The sequence below is a fragment of the Amorphotheca resinae genome (genome assembly GCF_003019875.1).
Source record: "Amorphotheca resinae ATCC 22711 unplaced genomic scaffold M430scaffold_4, whole genome shotgun sequence".
NCBI classification, from domain to species: domain Eukaryota; kingdom Fungi; phylum Ascomycota; class Leotiomycetes; order Helotiales; family Amorphothecaceae; genus Amorphotheca; species Amorphotheca resinae.
The window spans coordinates 1524457-1547157 of NW_020194474.1; the positions used below are offsets into that span (position 1 = coordinate 1524457).

Here is a 22701-nt window from a genome sequence, read left to right on the forward strand (position 1 = left end):
CCCTTATTTGACAATTATTTTACTAGTAAAACATCTTCCCTGGTGCCATCGCAACATAAACGGACCGACCCGCGGCCTAATGTTTGGAAGAAATGGAAGACGTGACGCTCTAGAAGAGTTTTCGACATGACCAGTCCAGCCGACCCTGGAGCCTATACGATGATGATGAAGAAGAAAACAGCTTTTCCGTGTCCCGTTATCCAATTCTATGACATGGAAAATAAATGGTATCGTCCGTAACCCGTATCCCCAGCGCCGGTTGAATGAAAAGATAAAAATAAAAATAAACAATGTGTAGCGGTGTATCTTCGTAACACATATCTCATAAGACCTGAGGTGTGGCTTCATCATGTCTCGTGCTTGACCTCCATCAGCTCCTCCAAATCCAAAGGAGATAGGTCGTCTGAGATCCAGGGTCCTTTTTCTTCTTCTGTGGAATTGTGGAAAGCATCAGCACGGCGCATCGTCTGGACATCTAGGTCTGTGACATAGGCCTTCTCGTCTCCGAGCTTCAAGCGGACTTCGTGGTCCGTATCGACCATCATATCATCTTTCCAGAGACGTCGTGGTCCGTCAAAGACGCACAGGATCCGCTTCTTCATCTTCATCTGGGACGAGGAGCATCCCCAAGATAAGGGGTAATCCTTGCGCTTCTTGCGGCCCTTCAATCTCAAGGTCACGCCACCTCTCGAGTGGGTGAGCCCCCGGGACTTTTGCACCCCATTTATGGGATTTCGGCTACCTCGATTTTTGCGAGTTGTTTTGAGACGGAGACGGAAATCATCATCGTCATCTTCATCTATGTCATCCTCGTCGTTCACATCATCTGCCGAGTAGATCTGAGTAGTAGTCGGCAGAGAATTATTTCGAAGAGTTTCTTGCACATCTTCGTCCTGTTCGACCTCTGCGAGGCGAGCGGCATTGATGGCTTCTGAAGGTTCTTCTTGCTGAACTATGCGGAGAACGCAATCGTCAAGATGCTCGTAGAAGTCTTGGGCGTTGGCAAAGGTTGCTGAGCAGGTTGAGCACTTGCCAGTGGCATCTGGCGGATAGCCTGCGAGTTTCTTGCCGCTGTTGGTACTTGGCGAGGCCTTCTTTCGGCTGTTTGGTGGTGTTTGCTCGACTGCGTGCACCGAGGTCAAGTGCCGTTTGAAGACGTCCGCGCGGTTGAAGGATTTCTCTGCCGCGGACCCGGAGCCCGGGCAGAAGCCACACACCATCGTCCCTTTGTAATGGGTCAACGTGTGGCGGTTCTTATCGTACTTTCTTGCGAAGCCCTTGACGTGGTATTCACACGTCTGGATTGGGCATTTCTCGGGGCGCTCATTCTGGTGCGTAAGCATGTGTGCCTTTAGATCTTTAAAGATCTTTCCACACTCGGGATATGTGCAGCGATCCTTCTCCCTGGACTCTTCGCCGCTGAAGTTTTCCTGGCTCTCAAAAGACTGGATAGACTGTCGCCGTTGTGGTGGGTACGAATATCCCGCATATTGAGAGCTCGGATACGGTGATTGGCTACCCTGCTTGATGGGCCTTGGGCTCCTTGACAATTGCGACAGAGAAGGCGATGTGGGATATGTTGGCGGCTGATACACGGATGCATCATTCAACGGCGTTCCTGATGGGAGGCCAGGATATTGCGCATTCAGGATCGACGGGTCTGAAGCTTCAAATGTTAGCGTATTGCTCCGTCTCGATGAAGCTGAGGAAAGATGTCGCTGCATTAACTGAGAAAAGCAACAAGGCCATTGATGCAGATATGAGGAAATTTGGGAGGGCAAGAGACCAGTCCGTGCCGATGACATTCAAAAATGAGATGTCCTTTGCACTTACCAACAAAACCGTGTGGTTTGGCCTGCTTGAAATCTAAAGCAAACTCTTCCATACCTGAAGATGCGAAATTATACTCGTGGCCATTGTGGATGGAGCCGTCGAAGCCAACGATGCTGGGGTTGAGTCCGAGGCCATGTACTGGCCATTCCGGTCCTGGAGCGATGTGACCGTGGATCGAGTGAGGAGAGCCCATTGCTGAGGATGTTGCCGACGGGCCAGACGCAGTGGAGTAATTCGATGGTGCTCCTGCCCGAAGTTCTGGTGACTCGAGAGCATATGAAGAAGCCGCTTCCGGGTACATGGCATTGGAATTAAAGCCAGTGGGATACGATGTTTGTGCCCTTGCGAATGCGTATGAGGAGTTGTTATCCAGGTCGAAGTTTTGGCCCTGGGGGAACGGGGAGGTCTGTTGTTGGAGCATGGCGGCGGATGGGTGCGGGTAGAGAGGGAAGTCTGGCCCTTCGCTGCCGTTGCCCATATGGCGCGAGAGCATATGATATGTGTGGTCTGTCATAATGGAGACCATTGTGGAGGAGTTTGTCGGCAGTGATGGCTGGCGGCTGCTGTCTTGGAGAGAAGCCACTATCGGCGACTGAGTCATGTCAGCCAGCGAGCACTGGACCGGAGAATTTGTGCTTAGATTAAAGCCAGATTAAATTCATACCTGCAACTCCGGAGACACCCCAGGGCGGTTAAGCTACCCAAGTCGAGAACCGGATCGATAAAACAGCGGGAAGCGAATGCGATGGTCTCATGTATGAGTGAAGCACCGAGGATCCTGCGAGTGGACTGGTGGAGGCTCGGGGCACGGGGGGAAAGTAGCGAAGACCGGGGGGGGAGGGAACGGCCTGATCTGGATCTGAGACAGGCGGGAGGGCGTTGGGGGGGATATTCGAGGAGGCAGAGGCGGGGAGGGAGGAAGTGAGGATATGTGAGGATATAGGGATATATACTTCCGGTCTGTGTCTGTGTGGACGTGCACGCGTAGATAGATGTATGCGTGTGAACGAGAGGAAGAGGGGACGAGCAGATGTGTATATATATACAGGGCGGCTCCTCGGTGTGTGGGTAGGTAGGTATGTGTCGGGGGAGGGTTGAGAGGAGGGTGCGGTAAGGGAAAAGGTAAGATTAGGTACGAGGCGGGCCGCTGGGGAGAAGCAGGTGTTCGTCTTCTTGGCAGGCAGCGGGAGCAGCCAGAGCCAGAGGTGGAGCTGGAGGTGGATAGGCGTAGGAAGTGTGGAGGAGACGGGAGGGGGGAGCAGAGGTAGAAGTAGAAGTAGAGGGAGAGGGAGAAGTAGTAGACGGAGACGGAGACGGAGACGCAGAATACACGAATATAATCATCAGCATGGAGGAGCAGAAATGGTAATGCTGGGGGGGGGGTTGCTCTCCCAGGAGTTGGGGGCAGGGCCGGGGTTATTATTGCCCTCGAGATCGGTTACCAGGGCGGCTGGCCCTAGCAGATGGACGGGAAGGGAGGGAGGGGGGGGAGGAGTGATCGTACGACGTGCAGTACTACTACCGCTCTCCGTAGGGATGGGGGATGGGATGCGATGCGATGCGATGGGATGGCCATGGGATGGGATGATGACCATGGGCATTAATGGGCAATGGGCAAATAACGGGCCATGAACATGGATCCTGCATCGGGAAAAGCCTCGAAAGGAGGCCCAACACAGGTTTAGCCTTTAGGTCTACCGTGTAGTCGTAGTAGTGCCCACAGGAAGCCCCGGCTCGAGAGACGCGAGAAGACTACCAACTACTCCGTCTCCGTCCAGAGTCAGGGCGATCCTGGCCAGGCCCGCTTGACTTCAATGCCCCCCCCCTTTCCAGTGTGAAGCTATTCCCAGTAGCTGCCATTGCCCCCCTTGTGCCATGCTAAAGGGTATTCGGTGTCGACCCGTGGGCACTGGCCACTGGCTATTGCGCACTGCCAGACGGCCATCTCCATCCCATCCCATCCCATCCCATCCATGACCCTTCTGTTCTGCCCCCTCTCCCCCAAGTTGCCCCCCAACCAATCCCCGTCCGCTCCTCGCATCTATCTATCTGTCTGTCTGTCTGGCCGTGGCCATCCACATCCATCAGTGATTGCCGCGATGGTAAGCACACCGTCTACCCACGGCCTTCTCTGCCCAGTCTCCTTCGCTTGATTTACACGGTTTGCGTGCTGCTCACCTATCTGGATCGGGGCCTGCGAGATCGATCTCCACAGTGGACTCCGTCGACTACTTGGTACTATACGGTAATAAATACGCCGTCACATCAGATTTATCACGTACCTCCGTTCTGTACATGCTACTCGACATGGTATAGTACCTCGTGGGATCCCCCCCCCGTCCCGCGGGCTCCCGAGCCACCCAGAATCCCAGAGACAAGATCCCCCCCCCCCGGCGTCCCAACATCCGGCATCCCTGCATCCTCGCATCCCAGGCGCACGTCGTCCCAAAGGAGGGTAAGGCTGTGCCCGCGTACACCGCGGTGAAGGGGAAAGCAAGTAGGACACGCAGTAGCAGTAGCTAAGGCAGGCGAGTCATCCTGTCTTTAGGCTGTGCCTACTGACCCGCCAGAACACTTTGTAACTTGGTATGGAAGTCCTCCGTCCTGTACGTGCTTCTAGGGGACTATAGTGACACCTCCGCGAGTAGTCCTCCGTGGGTAGCCCTCCGTAGAGCCGTGCTACTGTACTGGGGAGCCGGGCAGTGGAGCCTCACAAGAGATCGGTCTGATAGACTGATAGCCCGCGCGGGAAGTAGGTACAGTGCTACTGCGTGCGCATACGTCTATGGGAGCTTCACTTGGGAACTTAGGGTCTCCTTATTTTTACTCCGTAGGACTTGGGAAGAGGGGGAACTTGGGAAAGGAAAAGGGAGGCCTTCCAGACAGGCCCCCACCGTCGTAGCGCTGGCCAACCAATCGATACATCCAGGGTCCTTCCTTCTGAACCCTCCAGAGATTCAGACTGAGATCGGATTCAGATGCGCCCTTAGACCCAGACCGAGAGGCTCACCCGCTCCACATACTCTGCAGAAGATTTACCGCCGTGCTCTGTAGAACGGCGAGCGCCGTACGCGCGGTGTAACCGCCCTAGTATTACTTGCTTACACCGTAGATGACTTGGGACACACGGGACTGCTCATCCTTTGGGACTGTTGACACGACGAAACCTCCTCGACGAGAAGCCCTGTGGATGGGCTTTGTGCCACAGTCTCACGGTCTGGCAGACAGACCCCTTCGGGCTACCGGCTGTGGATCAAGCCCCGATCTGGGCAACGTGCCACGGCTTCTCGTGGGCGGGGAAGCATTTAGAGTTCTGTGCCACTGTCTGGTCGCTTCTCTGCTCCCGATAGAGAATGATGCTTTGCCTGGATACATGCTCTGCCAAGTACCGTGCGCCGTGTAGAGTACATAGCAGTATGCTGTCTGTACTGTATAGACTGGATCCTCCCCCTCTACGGTGCAGTCGGTGAGGTATGTCGAGCGAAGCCTGCGATGGCATGCCCTTGAGCCGGCAGACACCCCGACGGGATTCCCGGCTCCGGATCCTGAAGTGAAGAATTGAAGAAGTGAAGAATTATGAACGGGCCTGGGCCTGTTCGCAGATTCTTCTCTGCAGGCCTGCACCGTCCTCGCGGGGCTCGCGATCAATAACTCCGTAGACGTACTGTACTCCTTGCTGCGGCTCTGGGCAGTCCCTGGGTATGTGCTGCGTACATCCAGGCACGGTGTACCCCGTATCATCGTATGTGTGTCCGAAGTACTCCGTGATAAGCATCATCATGATCGCCATCACCGCCGGCTAGCCCTCACCCACGGAGTAGAGGACCCAAGAAATTCCCAAAAGCAACACCGGCCAAGAAACAGGGGCCCAGGGTCAGGGGCCAGGGGCGAGGGATCAGGGGTCAGGGGATCTGGCTGGGCGATGACGGCTTCCCGTCGGGACTGTGGCTCAGCAGTCAATCCCTCTGCTGATTGGCCCGTTTACGAGACCCGCCACAGCACCTGTCCCGCCGTGGCCGTGCTTCTAAAAACAATCCGGTGCAGAAAATGCAGGAAACAGAGGACGGCGCGGGAAAACTGGGAACCGCACGACGAGGCTGTGCGCCCCGACCGTAAGGGGCGGAATATGATGATAATGATCTGATGGAAATGATATTCCGTAGTAGCATTTCCTTAGCATGCGGATAAACGACATCAAATGGTGGAGAGGAAGACATCATCGCCCGTGGTGCGAGGCCATCGGTGAGAAACCCACCCCCTCCTGTCCCCCAGGCACAGACTTTCTTCGCCCCGGCCCTGGCCCTTGAGCCACTCGGGACGAGCCATTTCACGAGGCAGATTTGCATCACCCATCGTAATGATCCCTCCCCCTTCAACCACTCGGGCCTCCTCGTATCGTGACTTGTCGACGCTCTCCCTCGCCTACCATCGCCTTCCCCCCCTTTATCTCGCGGCCTTACAGTACCTTAGGTACAGTACTGCAGAATCTCCACAATGCCACATCAGGCTTCCATTCTGTTCCCGCTGCCTGCAGACTTTCGGAGATAGAAATGAAATGCCACAGGGGCTCAGCCTTATGACAAGGGGCCAGCGAGTGATTGGTCGGTGTCTTGCCTTGCCAATTTGCAATGGGGGAGGCCCCTACTCTCGTCGTCAGAAGTTTAAGGGGGGTGTCGGGCTTGCTGGGCTATGAATGGTTGACGAGTAGAACCTCCAAACAATACGTCCGTAGGCCGTTGAAGCTATGGTGACTCCCGTACTACCGGGCAAGGTGAATCGTACCAAGACTCAAAGTACTCGCGTCTGTCCTTCCTTACAAGCCCGCGATGTGGTGTCCAATGACGCTTTCCGTCGAGACGCATTCCACATGTCCTGATATGGACTGTTGTCCGGTATCCATAAATACTGGTCTAATCAACGGGGTCCTCTCCTATGCGCGTGTCGTCAGAATCAAAAACAAGACTCCGGAGCCTTACCACTATTCGGGGCAAAGTAGGTGGCACAGCCCTCCATGTGCCCCTGGTCAGAGACCGTAGGGCTTAGCGACCTTTACGGGGTAAGTCAGTATGTGTACGGTGGTAGGTCCACGAGTCCAAGGCTGATCGGTCCCTGTGCCGATCTAATACTCAACCTACTCTAGGCACAGTAAAGCCCTGAGGCTCACGGTTCGGCGATGCCGCTTTGGCGCATTCCCCCAACACCTTCGTGGAGAAACGTTGTCACCAAAGGGTGCTTGTCTTACCGCCCGTACTCTGGCCAGTAGGAAGGCGTGTAGCGCTGTGGTAGACTGGTAGTCGAGCTCGTAGGGCAGTGTGGTACGGAAGTACTGTAGCAATGAATGGGGATGACTGCAGGAAAGAAACGATGAGTTGCGTCAAGCAGCTCACATGCAACGCCCAACGGCTAGATAATTATAGTCACCGTATGTGAATATGCAGCAAGCGGAGCCAACGGTGCAGTCACAGTCTCCTCAGTAGAAGGTTCCCTCGACTTCCATACGAAGTATGATCTTTGGCACCTGCAGCCCAGCCCTCATTTTCTTCGTTCTTGAGTTTTGGGATTCTCGTGGCATTGGCGACCACTGTCACTGGCTCACCCCCGTAGTACGTCCTCACACCGACTCTCTTACCCATGCGTATCCAATGCCTGAACGGGCCACGAGGCTCCAAGCCTTGGCTCCAAGTCTTGGCTCCGATTCAAGAAATCAAGTGATTTGTCTGCAATGTACTGTACTCTGTAGGAGAGGCTATTGGAGCCTTCAGGGTTAGTATTGGATACAGGCTGCTGCTCGTTCCCCTCAGTAACTTCATACTCGGTCTGTCCATATCGACAAGCAAGGGTACCTTATCTGGGCTCCGAAGATTCAGAATCAAGTTACCGGGCCAGAGGAGTAAACAAACAATGACCTACTCGGTAATGCAGCATCCGGCTCGAAGTCTTCCGTACTTGATAAGACTCCCCTGGAGATAGGAGGGTGTGCACACTATGCCACAAATTCCCTTTTTCGGTGTGCAAGATGCGACATCCAATAGGGACGATGCGATACAGAGCAGGTATTCGTTACGGCCATACCGTGAAGTCGTCTGTCCCTCTCAAAGGGGAGGGTACTCTCCATAATTGTCGATCACAACTGGACCACCACCCATGCTTCGTAGTCTGTATACTCTGTAATTGTGTGGCAGTCTCGATTCTTGGACCTGGTGGGTTTGATTGGCCTATCCGCCGTGCCTGGGACTACTCCGTCGGTGTCCAGGCCCTGTCGTTATTCCCTGTACTCGTGCAAGTCGCAATCTCAGAGTATATTTTTCATCTCGGATCCTCGAGACCTTGAGGCTCTTTCGGAAGGCTTCTGCTTCATGATGGGCAGAGTAATGTCTCTTGTCGTATGTTGGGCCAACCACAGTACGTTGTCAACATGTCACTGAGGACGGGTGGGCTCCTGCACCCGCGCACGGTCTCCCGAGCCCTGTCAGACAGGCTGTCAGCAGAATTCATGCGACTTACCTCTGTATGGTATCCAGCCTGTCCTTACGGAGTGAAAGCCAAGCCGCGATCACAAATCAGAGATCACTAATGGCTCGCCTGGCAGGCAGGGGAAGACTGCACAGTATCCGGAGGCTGGGTCTATTTTTCGCAACACTGCCCTGCGACTGCCCTGCGCGCTCTCCGAGTCTTCGAATGGAAAAATAGCGGGGAACCCGATGCTGTGGGTACGGGTAGGGTCCGCTCGTGGAAGCAATATATTGTCCAGTAATAATGATCTGCGCGGTACGGGAGATATGCCATTGATTCTCGGAAGAGCCACGTGGTGTGATATCGCAATCATCCTCCTTGTGTTCCCTGATACATCTGAAGGGATCTCCTCAACATTGAATGATCATGTACTGAATAGGGGGGAGGGGGTGGGATGGATGTGAAGGGTGAGCCTTCCCACCATCCAGTGACAGTCGTCTCCGCGAAGCCTGTGGAGGACGTCCAGACTCTAGCATGTCAAGGGTCCTCATAAGGCCAGCCCCCTTTCCCAAAGCGCGTTCATTAGGCGAGGGTGTTCCTGATTTACAGTAAGGCAGCGGGGAAGGCTTGGTCGTGTGGACAAAGTGCGAGGACCCTGAGTTGAAGTCATCAAGCCCCGCCCGCTTCCCAGCGACGTGGCACACATCGTTCAACCGGCTTCATGCAAGCTTGCAGACGTAAATAGAGCTTGCGGGCGTAGTACGAGGCGAAATGTGAACTTGGGGGGAGGGGATTGTGGTGGATCTCCTGAAATCGTGACATCCCTGCTGAGACCTGGCCACGCCTTGTGGGTTGCTGCGCGGAGCCCTTCGCCATTTCAAGAGCCAAGAGCGCTCCAGATAGCGACAAATATCGTGGCTTTGGTCTTGTGATGTGACCGCGAGCGGCGAAGGCTTGAAAGAGGCAGTAGAGGCGACGGTGTCTAGAACGCGGGAAGAAGGACTGGTGGTGGGAAAGACTGGATGCATTGACGAGAGAATCGATATTCTGCCGCAAGCAGCAAATTCTCGAGCTGGAGTCAAGCTTGGTCTTTTCTAGCTATAACAGACAACCCAAGCCTGACCATGGTGGGAAGATTGAGGGCGAGTGCCCAGTGCCCGTCATTGATGGGCTTGTGGAATTGCCGAGGGGTCGAATCCTTATTCTCTTACTCTCTTTGCTTTCAGATCACTATCGATACCAGAGCAGAAAGGTGTCATGGTGTCAGCTACAAGTTGTGATAGAGCAAGTTTTCAGATCTTCCAACTAGTTTCTCAATCGGCATGTACTAGCATACTACGCTGTTTTGCAAACAGAAGGATCAACTATGAGAATTGCACTCTTGAACGAACCTCTATTATCCGCTGTACTCATGGTAAGTTACTGAATTGAATTCAGTGCCATGTTCCTTGTTTAACATCTTGATTCGTTTCATTATTTTTCAACATCCTCTCCCCTTCACAGTAGGTAGGCACGGAATCTACTATTTATAGCATTCTAGAAGCCTTACCTATCTATCGGACATGGCAATATCTCTCGTTAGATTGGCCTTCTCAACGATAGCTCTCAGTTCAAAGCTCCCATGAGGTGACCCTTCAACCGATGGCTTCCCTGCTTTCTGCTTGTATTTACCTCATCTGTTAACGGAAATATAAGCGTGGCGTACATCTACCCTGAGGTTCCATCCGTATAAGCCGTACAATCTAAAGTTGACTACATTTAACTTCCACCTATGTAATACTTTCAGATTGCTGAGTATATATCCATACAAGAAGCGTGCAATCAATTGCATTCTTCTGGAACAGAATATTCCATCCGTCTCATAGCTCTTTTAGTAACCTCGCTATATATCTTGCCATATATACTTGGTCCTTGCTCTAATGCCCGAGATTTGCAGGTACTGTTAACGGCAATTCTTGTAAATCTACAGTTGCAATCTGTTTGAGAGCAATAGAGGGGTTGATAGTCTGAGGATCTTGGTACATATGAACCCCAGTCTAATCTTATACATACATCCTTTGGGGAACCCCACCCACAGCTGCTTAGATCAATGTTTCTGGCGTCCGTCTGGGAGTTCCCAGTTAAGTCCTCTTGCTCAGAACCTGTCTCTGGTCCGGTTGGGCCATCGTCTATTGCACAACGGTATATCAATATTGAAAGAGTCGTCGCAACAATGTGATACCAGGCACGCTGCGTCAACCTGGGACTACCTATCAAGTTAACAGAGAGCTTACAGCAAGTCTCAGGCTGTGCTGTGCCTTCAACAGAATTGAATACCAATCAATTAATTGCTTTTCATCAATCGCATGCTTGTCCCCATGTCCTCCGCTTCTTTTCGTATATATGCGAAGTGAGCTATGACTTCGGAATCCTGAGTGCCTTACCATCGACCTGAGATGCATAGAGGAGCGGCATACGGCAGTATCCCTGATTCTCAAATTATATACAAGTTGCGCAATAATGTTGCTCTGCAAAGTGTAGAACCGAAAGAACTCGTATTGAATTCAATTAACTTTTGTTCCTTCACTCGGTCGCAAGACAGTACTGTACCTAGAGGCAAGTAGCTATCGGCTGTCAATCATACCTTAGGCTCAGACCCACCTTCCCGCGAACACCTTAACGCCGATAACCGTCGTTTAATATTGAAGCTTCGTGTTAACAACTAAAACAACAGCAGTCACCCCACCTGCCAACTGTCACATCTTGACATACAAATATGGGCACGTAGCCACTCGCAATCAGCAAGGATATCCTCTTTTCGGATTCGGGCTCAAAGAATCTGTCGCCAAGATGGGCCGACTCGCGTGGTACGCTGGGGTACGGTCCCCTACTTACAAGCTCAGAGCTGTCGCGAACGACGCTGCTGACGATTTTAGGTCTCTACGGCTTTGGCAGCTGGTGTGGTTGTTTCTGCCTTCAATCAAAGGGCGAACTTCTACTCGGCATGTGTTTATCTGCAGCAAAGCAATCTGTGCTTGATGGTATATATGCTCGCCGGCATCTAGCCCATGCCGACAGTAGGGACTAACTTGCCGCCAGGTCCTTATCAATTTGATACTCTTCATCTATAGCAGTCTGATGTATGGACTGCAACGCCTCTGCTATGGCCCTCTGCGACCTATCGAGATCGAACAGTTATATGAGAAGGGATGGTTCGCGGTCACCGAGACTTGTCTGGCCATGACAATATTTAGGGAGGAAGTTGGCCCATGGTTCTTGGTAATGTTCGTTGCTCTTTTGACGAGCAAGGTATGGGGTTGGATTGGAGACGGAAGAGTAGAAATCCTCGAACAACAGCCTCCCGCAAACCCACGCCTATTCCACTTCCGCCTATCCATCTCCCTTACAATATCGGTCCTGTACAACGTCTGGATGGTGTCCTACGCTATCAACACTGTTATCCAACAGGCCCGACCAAATATGATGGTGATGTTCCTCTTCGAATTTACCATTCTAACTACCTCATCGATTTCGACCGCCCTCCGATATTGCATTTCTCTGATTGAAGCGAGAGTCATCAAGAACCAGACACGCGAGAGGTTGATTGAGAGGCGTAGAGAGGTCAGAGAGGAAAGGGCTGAGATTATTAGACAGAGGCAAGAAGCAGCGGCAGCGGCAGCACGTGAAGGAAATGAGCCACCTTCATCTACGGGACCGCTGCCCTCTGAGGATGATGTTGACGAGATGGATATCGAAGTTCCGGGATGGGAGGCAAAGGGTCAATGGGTATTGACCCTTGATCTTGTCACAGGTGAGAAACCCGGTTTTGCGAAGAAACTTGGCTAACCAAGACAGATTTCGCCAAATTGTGCATCTATCTCAGCTTCTTCTTCATCCTCCTCCTGTTCTATGGCATACCGATCCATATAATGCGTGATCTGTTCATGACGACGAGGTCATTCTTAAAACGTCTCACAGCCTTTCTTCGATATCGACGAGCTACTCAAGATATGAACAAACGGTATGAAGATGCTACTGTGGAGGATATCCAGAGGGAGGATACATGTATCATTTGTCGAGAGGAGATGAGACCTTGGTCTGTTACGAACCCTCAGGCTCCTCCGGCAGCTGCAGGAGCTCCTCCACCGGCACGATCGGCTACCTCAGTCAACGAGCGCACTAGGCCGAAGAAATTGCCTTGTGGACATATCCTCCATCTTGGCTGTCTGAAGAGTTGGCTTGAACGACAGCAAGTATGCCCGACATGTCGAAGACCTGTAGTAGACAATACCCAACCAGCGCGTACTGCAGAAAACAATGCAAATCAAGGGGCCCAGGCTGCCCAACCACCTATAGGAGGTCAAGAAGCTGGTGCCCAACCTCCAGTTGCTGGGCGGGGTGCTGTTCGTGGTATGCGGATGCTTAACTTTGGGCCCCTGAGGGTTGGTTTTGGTCAAGCCAATCTCCAAGATCTTGCGCAAGGCCTCGGTGGTCCTTTGCCCGGTCCAGATAATGCTGTAGCTGGAGGACCAAGGGTGTACGGTCTGGAGTTGGGCATTCCCCGACGCCAACAACCTCAGCCACAGGTCCCAGGGCCTACCAATACGGCTGGGCCAGCCGCTCTTCAGAATCATCTCCAACAAATAGAGCAGAGTATCATGACAGAGATACGTGCTCTTCAAGTTACGCAGCAGGAGCTTCAATTAGTGCAACTCTTGCAAGCGGAACTAGCACGACTTCGACTCCTACACAACGGAGCGACCGATCAGCAGCCAGCAGGCCTCCAACCACAATTAGGAACATTGGGCGCGAGGCAGACAGCGCGGTTCACCACGCCGCCACAGCAAGTGCAACGACATGGAGCACGTCCTAACACGTCGGCCATACCCGCTGGCAGTGCCGACCTTCCGCCAGGTGTTGTAATTCCAGAAGGTTGGACGCTGCTTCCACTGCAAAGACTAGATGGTCCGGCTGTCACACAATCTGGTACAATACCTCCTGCAGCAAATGCAAGATCAGTTCCCACAGCCACTACTACACAAGAAGCCACCAGCCCTACGCCGGGACTATCCAACAATACATCCACCCCAATTCCGACAGCAACTCAGGAAAGTCAGCCCCAGACTTCGCCCGTTAATTCGTCCGACACGAACACAATCCAAACTACACCGTCCATCGACCAGTCAAACTTGGGAAGCTCAACTGTCCCAGACACTACGCTTCCAAGTACTATGCCTACAGCTTCGACATCTGCATCGCAAGCTCCATCGGCGCCTTCAGTATTACCTAACTGGGGATCTTCTCAACTATTTTCGGGACCAAGTCTCACGACTAGTACTGATAGTGGTAACGTGAATCCTGCAACGGCCCCAAATTCTAGCGATAATGATTCTTCCACGGACGTGGCGCAATCCAGTTCTCTGTCGAGGCAACCATCAGGAGAGGACTCGGAGCAGCGCAGGCGAGAAAGGAGTACTGCAAGAGCTGCTACGGTGGAGGATGCGGTTGACGAGGCCGATGGAGTCTAGGTTGAGTGTAGTCATATCTCTGCATATTGGGCGTTTGGGCAGGGGGCTTTGCGTGTCAGTGAAAATTCATGAAAGCGGTACTGTATCGGATTTGACATACTATCCGAAAGAATCATTAGTATTCATATTAGCGTAGAGACACGAAATAAATCAGCGTGATATTGTAAGCAGAAGTGCATCATCATTAAACACCAAACCGTAATTCAGCATGCACGTCTATTTAGCTAACACCGTGACCGACGTATGGCAAAACTCCATTTCGTACATATATCCTCATGCCTAGTCATGATCTCCTCCTGCTGAGCATCTCAATTGGAAAAACCTACAAGCCCTCTGCTCCCGTGCGTCCCTCGTTCTCAATCACTGACACAAAATTAGGCCAGCAACCTCCTCGCAGCTCATAAACTTGCACGCACCCCTCAAACCATCAAGACACCGGGTCATCGGGAAATAGGCCAAGTAGCGCATCGCTCGGCCTCATCATCGCCTCCAAATCTCTCTGGAAGGCACTCAACTCCGCTCTCATGACCTGCATGGACACCCAGTTGGAAATGCTCAGTGCCATGTACTGATCCGGTCCTGCTGGAGAATACCTGAAGTCGGAGCTCGCGAAACGAGCGAGGATATCGGCGCCGGTGCAGGTGAAGGATGGCCGGGAGCGGGGCCCCACGATGCGGGGCGTGGGGTCCTGGTCTGATACTGAACTGCTGTTGCTGTTGGTGTTGCTGACGAATGAGATGGAGGTTAGGTAGGAGAGGGTGGACCAGCGGAGGGAGCGTATGATGGAGGAATTGGCTAGGGAGAGAGAGGGGCCGGGCTCCATTGCTAGAGACGTGTTAAGAGGTATGGTTTGAGGGAGGAGAGGGTTATAGGACATACATAGGCAGATGATGAATTGGTTCTGCGAGTAGAGGATGGGAGTTCCTTCTGCATTTATGGTTTTGCAGGTATGTAGGATAGCTACTGAAGGGTGGGGGGGATTATCATATAAGGTTGGTGTAGAAGAAGGCCCTCTCCTGAGGGAATCAATAATGATGGGCTCAGGGCAAACAAGGAGATAACGGTATATCTAATGGAGGTTAGATGTTTGTTCCTCTCTTAAAATCAGGGCGGTCTGGCTCCAGGACCGTAGTCACTGGATAAATAGAAAGGGGCTGCGCGTACCTCCAGACGAAGCTCAGAGGGCAGTTCCATCATCAGGAAGAAACCCTTGGTCCCAATGGTGGGCGGGACAACCGCATGCAGTGCCATCTCTCCTGCTTGGCCAACAAGGGCGTCTGGATCTCTGCCGCCTGTTTGAAGGATGCGATCACGTGGAGCGCCATTGCGTTCCTCCATTCTTTGGAGCTGCAATGGGGATGCTGGTGTCCACTGTCCACTGTCCGGTAGGGGTGTTGGCGGTCGGGGTGATCTGAGGACGGCGTCTGCTCTGCCTGTTTGCTGCTCTCCTCCTTGTCCACCCAGTCGTCCCGCAGCTCATCACACGACGGCAGTGTCAAGGCTTTTCGGCAAGGATTTGCGGATTATTATTTAAGCACAATGCACTTTGTACTTTGGGTGTGGGGTAAGTAGTTGCGGATAAGAACGTTGGAAAGGTTAAAGGGGCGCTCCTCTAGCGGCGGGGACGATCGATCCACGGGTGGGACTAAGGATTATGCGGCGATCCTGCTCTTGTACCTCGAAGTCCGTCCGGAACTTGGCAGAGTTCCCATCATCACCAGCCCCGGAGAACCGCAGACTGGCTGCTGCTTCTTTTCAACAAAGGGCCAGATAAACTTTCCCCTTGTCTCGAAGCTTTCTATTCACGGAATAAGCGTGCATTTCCCTGATTCACCGCTTGTCGCCCCTCCGCGAGATCCCTGCACGCACTGAAGGTTCCCCGCCAATATCCATGGACATCGCATGTAACCGGAATCGTCCTTAACCGCGTCTGCTCCTCATTCCCACAGCTCTTCGTTCTCCCAACTCGAAGGGTTGTACCAGTTCGAGGGAATCGGAGCAGCTTCGTCGGGGAACCTGTTGTTTCCTTCCACGGAAGCAATGGCTTCTCAAAGGCCAGATGTTTACGCGACGGTGAGCTCCTCGTGTCTCACACTGAGACTTCAATGTCCTAACTTTGTTTTGTAGCTGCTGTTGAATGACTTCTATCTTCCAGGTGCGTATTCTACTTCACTTGTGGGGGAACAGTGCTGATTGAAGCTTCGTTGCAGGTGCATTGGTATTGGCGCATTCTTTGCGTGATGCGGGTACTTCCAAGAAGCTGGCAGTACTTGTCACCACGGACAGTGTTTCGTCGGACGCCATCGCTGAGCTCAGAGTAGGACCCCAGAAGCTTTTAAAGGCACTGCACGCTCTAACACACCCTAGAAACTCTTCGACTTCATTATTCCTGTCGAGCGAGTCGTGAACAACAATGCTGCTAACCTTGATCTGATGGGTCGCCCCGATTTACATTCCACGTTCACCAAGATCACGCTATGGAAGCAGATACAATTTCGGAGGATTGTTTATATGGATGCAGACACGGTTGCTATACGTGCCCCAGACGAGCTTTTCGACCTACCTCAGGCGTTCTCGGCAGCCCCAGATATCGGATGGCCTGACATTTTCAATACTGGACTGATGGTCCTGGATCCAAATATGGGCGAATATTACTCGTTGCTTGCCATGGCAGAGCGAGGAATATCCTTTGATGGGGCTGACCAGGGCCTTCTGAACATGCACTTCAAAAACACCTACAATCGCCTTAGCTTCACCTACAATGTCACGCCATCGGCTCATTACCAATACCTCCCAGCGTATCGATATTTCCAATCAACCATTAGTGTGGCCCATTTCATCGGCCCGGGCAAACCGTGGACCCAAGGAAGAGAGGCAAACAAAGGCTCAACTCCCTATGATGAAATGGTAGGAAGATGGTGGGAAATCTATGATCGACATTACAGACCCGTACGTACCCCTTACACTAAGTCTGGATTGTTACTAACCCCCAACAGTCTGCAGATCCTACTTATCAATCTACTGAGCCATTGGTGCAGTATTATGTGAAGGGAGAGTTCCAACCAGTAACTCCAGTCCCCTCGACTAGCCCCCCTTTCCAGTCTGAAGAGACCCAGAGTGGGCTATTCCATCCAACAACAGAAGCGCCTTTCCACGAGACAACCGAGATAGTGAAAGAAGCGGAAGAAGTCTACCCCGGTCCAGTAGAAGCGCCTTTCCACGACACAACTGAGAGAGTGAAAGAAGCGGAAGAGGTCTACGTCAGTCCAGTAGAAGCGAATGCGGAGAAGGAAAAAGAGCCAGAACCTATTTACTCTTCTTGGGATGCCAGCAAGTCAGTTGATGCAATGAATATTTAAACCTTCAAATAACTAATCAGCCAGCAGAACTCCACCACCACCAGGTTCTAGACCAGAAGCCCAAAATTTTCCTTCGACGCAGTACAGCATGTCTTCTGATCCAGCGCCTTTCAAAGCTCCGGAGAGATATCCAGATCCGCCGAAAGACATGTACTATGAAGTTCCAAAGACGCCCTCTTATCAGAAGCCCACGCCAATTTTTCCTTGGGAGAAAGATGCTCCAAAACCTACCAGAGTATTTCCCGAAGACCTCTTCGAGGAGGAGGAGGATGAGCGCCATGACGATAGCGGCACTGTCTCAGCCCCTATAGACGAGGAGGATACTACGTCGCCGGATACCACCACCCCTACTATGGAACCCGCTTCAGCCGAACCCTGGCATAACTTTTCGCGTGGGAACGCCTGGGATGAGATCCCTGAAATTGGGCGGTATATTGGAAACTTACAAAAGAATCGCAAGGCCAATATACAAGTATTGCAGGGTCATGGCGCAGGTATAGAACAGGCGTCCAGTCCGGGTGCGAGAATACATGGCTTGAAACTCACAGATTTCCCAACAGAGTTTGAACGACCTAGTCTGCCAGTTACTCCAGCTCCAATCCGGAGACCTAGGTTTTGGGGAGAGGAGAGAGACGAGGAGGGAGAACTGCCGGCTGCAGAGGGAGTTCCTTCTCAAGAGGATTGGGTGAGTGCCCTTGAACCTTAACCGTAGACTAATCTTCTAACTGTCAATAGGATCCAACAGCTCGATTAGAACAGCTCGCCCGACACCAATCAGACGTACTCACGAGCAAACTGGGGAAGGATACTGGAGCAGCGCGGCAGATTCCCTTGAGATCCTTACCTTTCGGGTCCGAGGGAGTCATCTCTCCCACTTACGTAGCTCAACAGGCGACAATTAGTGGAAGCGGTACTAAATCAGCCTCAGCAGAACACATAGAGGAGCCTAGTTATAAGGGAGCCTCAGCCGCCTGGGAGAAGGATGAGACTTTCCCAACGCAAGAAGCCCCACTGCCGCCGTCTGAGGAGGAGAAAGATGTCCTGGACACTTAACACTTAATATCTCCTGCTACGCGAATCCTGTACAACACATTCTTGTTTCCGGTGTTAGTGGTCGAGCGTCTCTCTGGGTTTACTTTCTTAGTGAGCATCATCTTCATTGGTATCAGCATACTTGCTTTATCTTAGCCTTGCATTTCGCTGTCTTATCTCGCTGCATTTTTGAGCTGCTAGCATTTGGCGGAAATTGTGTTTTAGTTCGCTGGGACATAGGCATGAATATTCCTCGCAATAATACTAGTCAGATACCCCTATGAACCAAAGCTTCTTCACTAAGTGTGCTTCGCAATTACTCTTTTTTAAGCTAAGGCGTAAAACTATCTAGAGAGGACCATCAATGAGTTCATCAGACCTCATGGCCTGGCACTTCTTTCATGAGATGCTTAGAGGGCATACTTTGCCATTGTCCGAGCCTGGTGAAGAGATTTAGAGTGTTTGTGCTGTGGGAGGGAACTGCTCCAAGTCCAAAAGTCCTTGTCATCTTGAATTCTTATATCCTCCAAGTTATTTGGTCATTAATCTCCTCACAATCTTCAACGCCTCTAATCTTGAAAGGCCAGACACTTGTAGAGAAGACAACTTGAGGCAGTCAAGCCGGAGAACCTCTTCTTAGTTAGTTACTCCGAGGACATCGCAACGACGTGCTATATCACGCCGGGCAGTCACTCCAAATCTTGAATAGGGTCGATTACCGTTTTACTAATGGATCCTTCTAGAAAGCCTCGATAAAGAAAATACTTCCATATTCACGGCAACGATCGTAATCGTGATAGGAGGTAGGTTATACCTAAGGTAGGTAGGTAGCGCCAGTAATAGCGACAGTGATAGCAACAATGACAGTGACGGCAATTCCATTAATCTTTAGATTAATCCTCGTCTTCCATGTCATCGTCTAAGCACATCACCATGCTCGCATGCATTTGCGCATAAACCTTCGACCAGACCTCGTCCTCAATGGACCAAAAGTTTAACGTACTGCTACATGGCCCCAATCATAACTCCCTCAGTTTTAGGGGATTCAACTTATCACTCCAATGAGAACAACTCCCCAAAAGTACCCTACACACCGCTGTTTTGATACAACTAATAAGTGTGTAAGTATTTAGGGTATCACTACCGCCGTCACTGTCGCTGTCGTTGTCGTTGTCGTTGTCGCCGTCAACTGTCGCTACCATAGTAACGATAAAATTCAATACCATCCTTGAATCTCTCTCGAATTCGGTGTCAAAGAGGATAGCAAAGTCGGCTATCAACTGAGCTTCTCCTTTAGAAGACCAATCCTCCTTACTACCCGTCTCGCTTGTGCCCCTAACGCAAGTATATCGGGAAAGACCGGAGTATCAACGAGTTCTACCCGGGTCCACGACTTGGGACCTCTTCCATCCTCCTTTACTCACTTTCTCTACCATCTTTCACTTCAAAAGCTTTACAATAACAGCTTCCAAAGATGACAGGAAAGTATCCGGGCGAAAACCCAAGGTGGCGCGTCATGATGAGGGCAGATCCTTCCAATGCCAAGGCCAACCGTCTTATCGACGGCACACTTACCCTCGCGAGGCGCCAGCGAGCTCCAATTTGGAGTGCTCGTTCCAGTGTCGCCGGCAATCCGTAAGTTTCTTCCTCCAGGCAGATTTCGCGTCACCGCGTTTGCAGAAAGTATCTGGAGGATCTCATAAGGCTATCTTTTCTCATTCTTCGAGAATTTTCAATTCATTCATTTGTTTGACAATCTTTCAATCAATCTTTGTGTCTCTGCAACAACAGATTCACTATGTCTCACTCTCCCGACCTCAGCAGCACTATTACCATGCACCCTCACCCATTCCATCTGCACCCCAATCGGTCGGAGCATCTGAGAGCTGGAAATCTCACACCGATACAATCCAATGCGTCCGCAAAGCTCGGTGCCAGCACCGCATTCGAAGCCATTGCCGCGAGCTCCGAAGACCACGACCCAGTACCACGACACCCTACAAGTGCAATGGCAGATCTTGAGGAACAGAGGCCGCCAAGATACACACGCGAGAATGATCCATACCAGCTCTCGTCGGCTTACAAAAACAAGAGTGAGCTTGAGCTTATCACAGCCAACACCTCTCGAAGACGAGACGGCTGCGGCCCGGTCAAGTTCAGCACGGACGCGTACAAGGCTAGGAGGCTTCAGAAGTTCTACGAGACTCAAAATGAGAACATAGAGCGGTTGCTCAAGCCTGTTGAGGACCATCGTGCAGAGGCAAGGCAAGAAGCGGGAGATGACCATCTCAAATTCCAGATCGCCGTGTACGCTTCATTCGCCGCCAATCTTGTACTCGCCGCGCTCCAAGTTTATGGTGCCGTTTCTTCAGGCTCTCTCTCTCTGTTCACCACGATGGCGGACGCGATTTTCGACCCAATGTCAAATGTTACCCTTATAGTTACTAACCGGGCTGTGAAGCGCGTCGACCCGAACCGTTTCCCATCGGGCAAAGCACGCCTGGAAACTGTCGGTAATATCGTCTTCTGCTTCCTGATGACAGCCGTATCGTTCATCCTTATCGCCTTCTCGATCAGAGAACTTGTCGAAGGGAGCGGCAATGGAACAAAAGACTTCCATCTACCATCGGTCATTGCTGTAGCTGTGGCTTTTGCAACCAAGTTCTGCCTGTTCATCTATTGCTGGGCGCTAAAGGACAAGTACTCCCAGATCAATATTCTCTGGCAAGATCACAGAAATGACTTGTTGATCAACGGCTTTGGTATTCTTACCTCTGTTGGTGGTTCCAAACTCCAATGGTGGATTGATCCTATGGGCGCCATCATTATCTCTTGTCTGATATCCATCATCTGGCTCCGCACCGCATTCGGCGAATTTCTCCTCCTCGTCGGCGTTACTGCCTCTGTCGAGACACAACAGCTTATCACTTATGTCTGCCTCACTCACTCTCCGGATATCGAGGGAATCGACACAGTCAGGGTTTACCATTCCGGACCGAGGTTGATTGCTGAGGTTGATGTGGTGATGAATGCTCTCTCCTCGCTGAGGGATACGCATGATGTAGCGGAGGAATTACAGAGCAAGTTGGAAAGCTTGCCGGATATCGAGAGAGCATACGTGCATGTTGACTACGAGACGACCCATAAGCCAGAGCATGCTTACAAGAAGGATCTCTGAGTTATTCGAGACCGTATGAAGTGGGCGATATAATTTTCTTGACTGTAGGCCTGCCTACCTTGGTATTTTTCATATTAGGCGTTGGCGTTTTAGGTATTTGAATACAAGTTTGGGAATTTAATGGATATGCCACAGTACCTTCCAAGGTATATATATATATATATCTCTCTTAGTGCCAGCCATTGTTTTGTTGTGTGTGATGTGTATATGAACCGAGCTTCTCTGGATACCTTATAGGTAACCTTCGATTCACGTGATATATAACGGAAGGAAGGCATCCCAAGGTATATTGATTATTAGGGCTGACTGTATCCCAGAGCCATGGGAATCTGGGATATAGGCAGGGATCGGAGAGACTGGGTCGTGATTCATTGCTGGGGGCACCGGCAGAAGTTCCAGGAATCTCCAGAGCATCCCAGCAACCACACCCCTCCTTCGTATTATCCCTATCGCACCCAGTCTTACCGAAGGTCTGCCGGCATGGCATGAACGGCCTCACCATTTCAGAGACATAAACGAGCTGTTGTGCACCGCATATCAATTATTCTCTTTTCCAAAACATCCGCATGAAAGGGGGGGAACACACCAAGGCCCGAAGGCAAAAGGCGTACACAGCACAGACAGGAAAACAAAGCACGACCGTTGGGCCGCTGCACCGCCCTGCTCTAAGCGCAGCGCAGCGCAGCGCTCGTCGACGACGACGCACATCAAGTCGTCACGAGGCCGACCTGTCCTTCTCCGACGAGAGGCCAGATTCACGTACAGCAGGCGCGGAGTTCGTTTACGGGCGTCATGCACAATGCGCGCATCTCATACGGAGTAAGTTATATGGTCGGATGCGGCTTCACCAGCTCCCCGGAGGGGAGGTCCCTGGAGGAGGAGGGGAGGGGAGGGGAGACGAGGGGGGGTATGTTATGTTATGTAAACGCCGTAGCTTTCTCGCCAGAAGCCGACGCCCATGCGGGACCAGAGAGAACATGCGCCATTCAGACGCGCAATGCTCTCGAGAATCGAGTCACCTGCCGCCGATAGGGGCGAAGAGAGCGGAGAGGGCGGAGAGGAGAGCCTTGCCTTGCAGCGTGCGTCTCTCCGGGCGTTCAACGGGCTAAACAGCGCTTCCAAGAATCCAAGAACACAAGCAGGGTTTGGGGGAGGACGGTGCACCTGTCTCCTGACTGATTCCTGTGGGTTATACGATGTATGGAGGGAGGTCTTGCAACAGTACTACTGTACCGGCCTTGGGCACTTGCCCAGTTCATATCGTATCATGTCATTTTCTCCTGTGCTCCGTACAGTCCAGGAGACTCTCCGCGATATGCGCCCGAACCCACAGTGCAGC

At 51.9% G+C, this 22701-nt stretch overlaps 6 protein-coding genes across 6 annotated transcripts; 3 read left to right on the top strand and 3 right to left on the bottom strand.

The window, feature by feature from the left end:
- Window positions 1-321: 321 nt before the first annotated feature.
- On the bottom strand, window positions 322-2414 carry M430DRAFT_65530 (hypothetical protein). Its single transcript, XM_024869178.1, has 2 exons — window positions 1834-2414; window positions 322-1660 (listed from the first exon to the last, which is right to left on the bottom strand). The coding sequence occupies exons 1-2, from the start codon at window positions 2357-2359 to the stop codon at window positions 348-350; spliced, it is 1839 nt and encodes a 612-aa protein (XP_024722507.1). The 5' UTR covers window positions 2360-2414; the 3' UTR covers window positions 322-347.
- Window positions 2415-2497: 83 nt separating this feature from the next.
- M430DRAFT_34246 (hypothetical protein) lies at window positions 2498-3215 on the bottom strand. The gene has a single exon (XM_024866512.1). It carries the CDS (start codon window positions 3181-3183, stop codon window positions 2962-2964), a length of 222 nt encoding a protein of 73 aa, XP_024722508.1. The 5' UTR covers window positions 3184-3215; the 3' UTR covers window positions 2498-2961.
- A 7780-nt stretch (window positions 3216-10995) lies between these two features.
- M430DRAFT_65532 (hypothetical protein) lies at window positions 10996-13793 on the top strand (the record flags this gene model as incomplete). The annotated part of the gene is made up of 4 exons (XM_024869179.1): window positions 10996-11142; window positions 11202-11306; window positions 11365-12076; window positions 12121-13793. Exons 1-4 carry the CDS (start codon window positions 11116-11118, stop codon window positions 13791-13793), a joined length of 2517 nt encoding a protein of 838 aa, XP_024722509.1. The 5' UTR covers window positions 10996-11115.
- A 213-nt stretch (window positions 13794-14006) lies between these two features.
- On the bottom strand, window positions 14007-15288 carry M430DRAFT_224456 (hypothetical protein). The gene is made up of 3 exons (XM_024864697.1): window positions 14958-15288; window positions 14673-14862; window positions 14007-14618 (listed from the first exon to the last, which is right to left on the bottom strand). The coding sequence occupies exons 1-3, from the start codon at window positions 15129-15131 to the stop codon at window positions 14221-14223; spliced, it is 762 nt and encodes a 253-aa protein (XP_024722510.1). The 5' UTR covers window positions 15132-15288; the 3' UTR covers window positions 14007-14220.
- A 545-nt stretch (window positions 15289-15833) lies between these two features.
- M430DRAFT_17909 (glycosyltransferase family 8 protein) lies at window positions 15834-18205 on the top strand (the record flags this gene model as incomplete). Its single annotated transcript, XM_024863764.1, has 7 exons — window positions 15834-15866; window positions 15921-15948; window positions 16004-16110; window positions 16161-16742; window positions 16790-17127; window positions 17180-17837; window positions 17888-18205. 7 exons carry the CDS (start codon window positions 15834-15836, stop codon window positions 18203-18205), a joined length of 2064 nt encoding a protein of 687 aa, XP_024722511.1.
- A 1618-nt stretch (window positions 18206-19823) lies between these two features.
- Window positions 19824-21541, top strand: M430DRAFT_34250 (hypothetical protein). Its single transcript, XM_024866513.1, has one exon. It carries the CDS (start codon window positions 19983-19985, stop codon window positions 21360-21362), a length of 1380 nt encoding a protein of 459 aa, XP_024722512.1. The 5' UTR covers window positions 19824-19982; the 3' UTR covers window positions 21363-21541.
- The last annotated feature ends 1160 nt before the right edge of the window (window positions 21542-22701 follow it).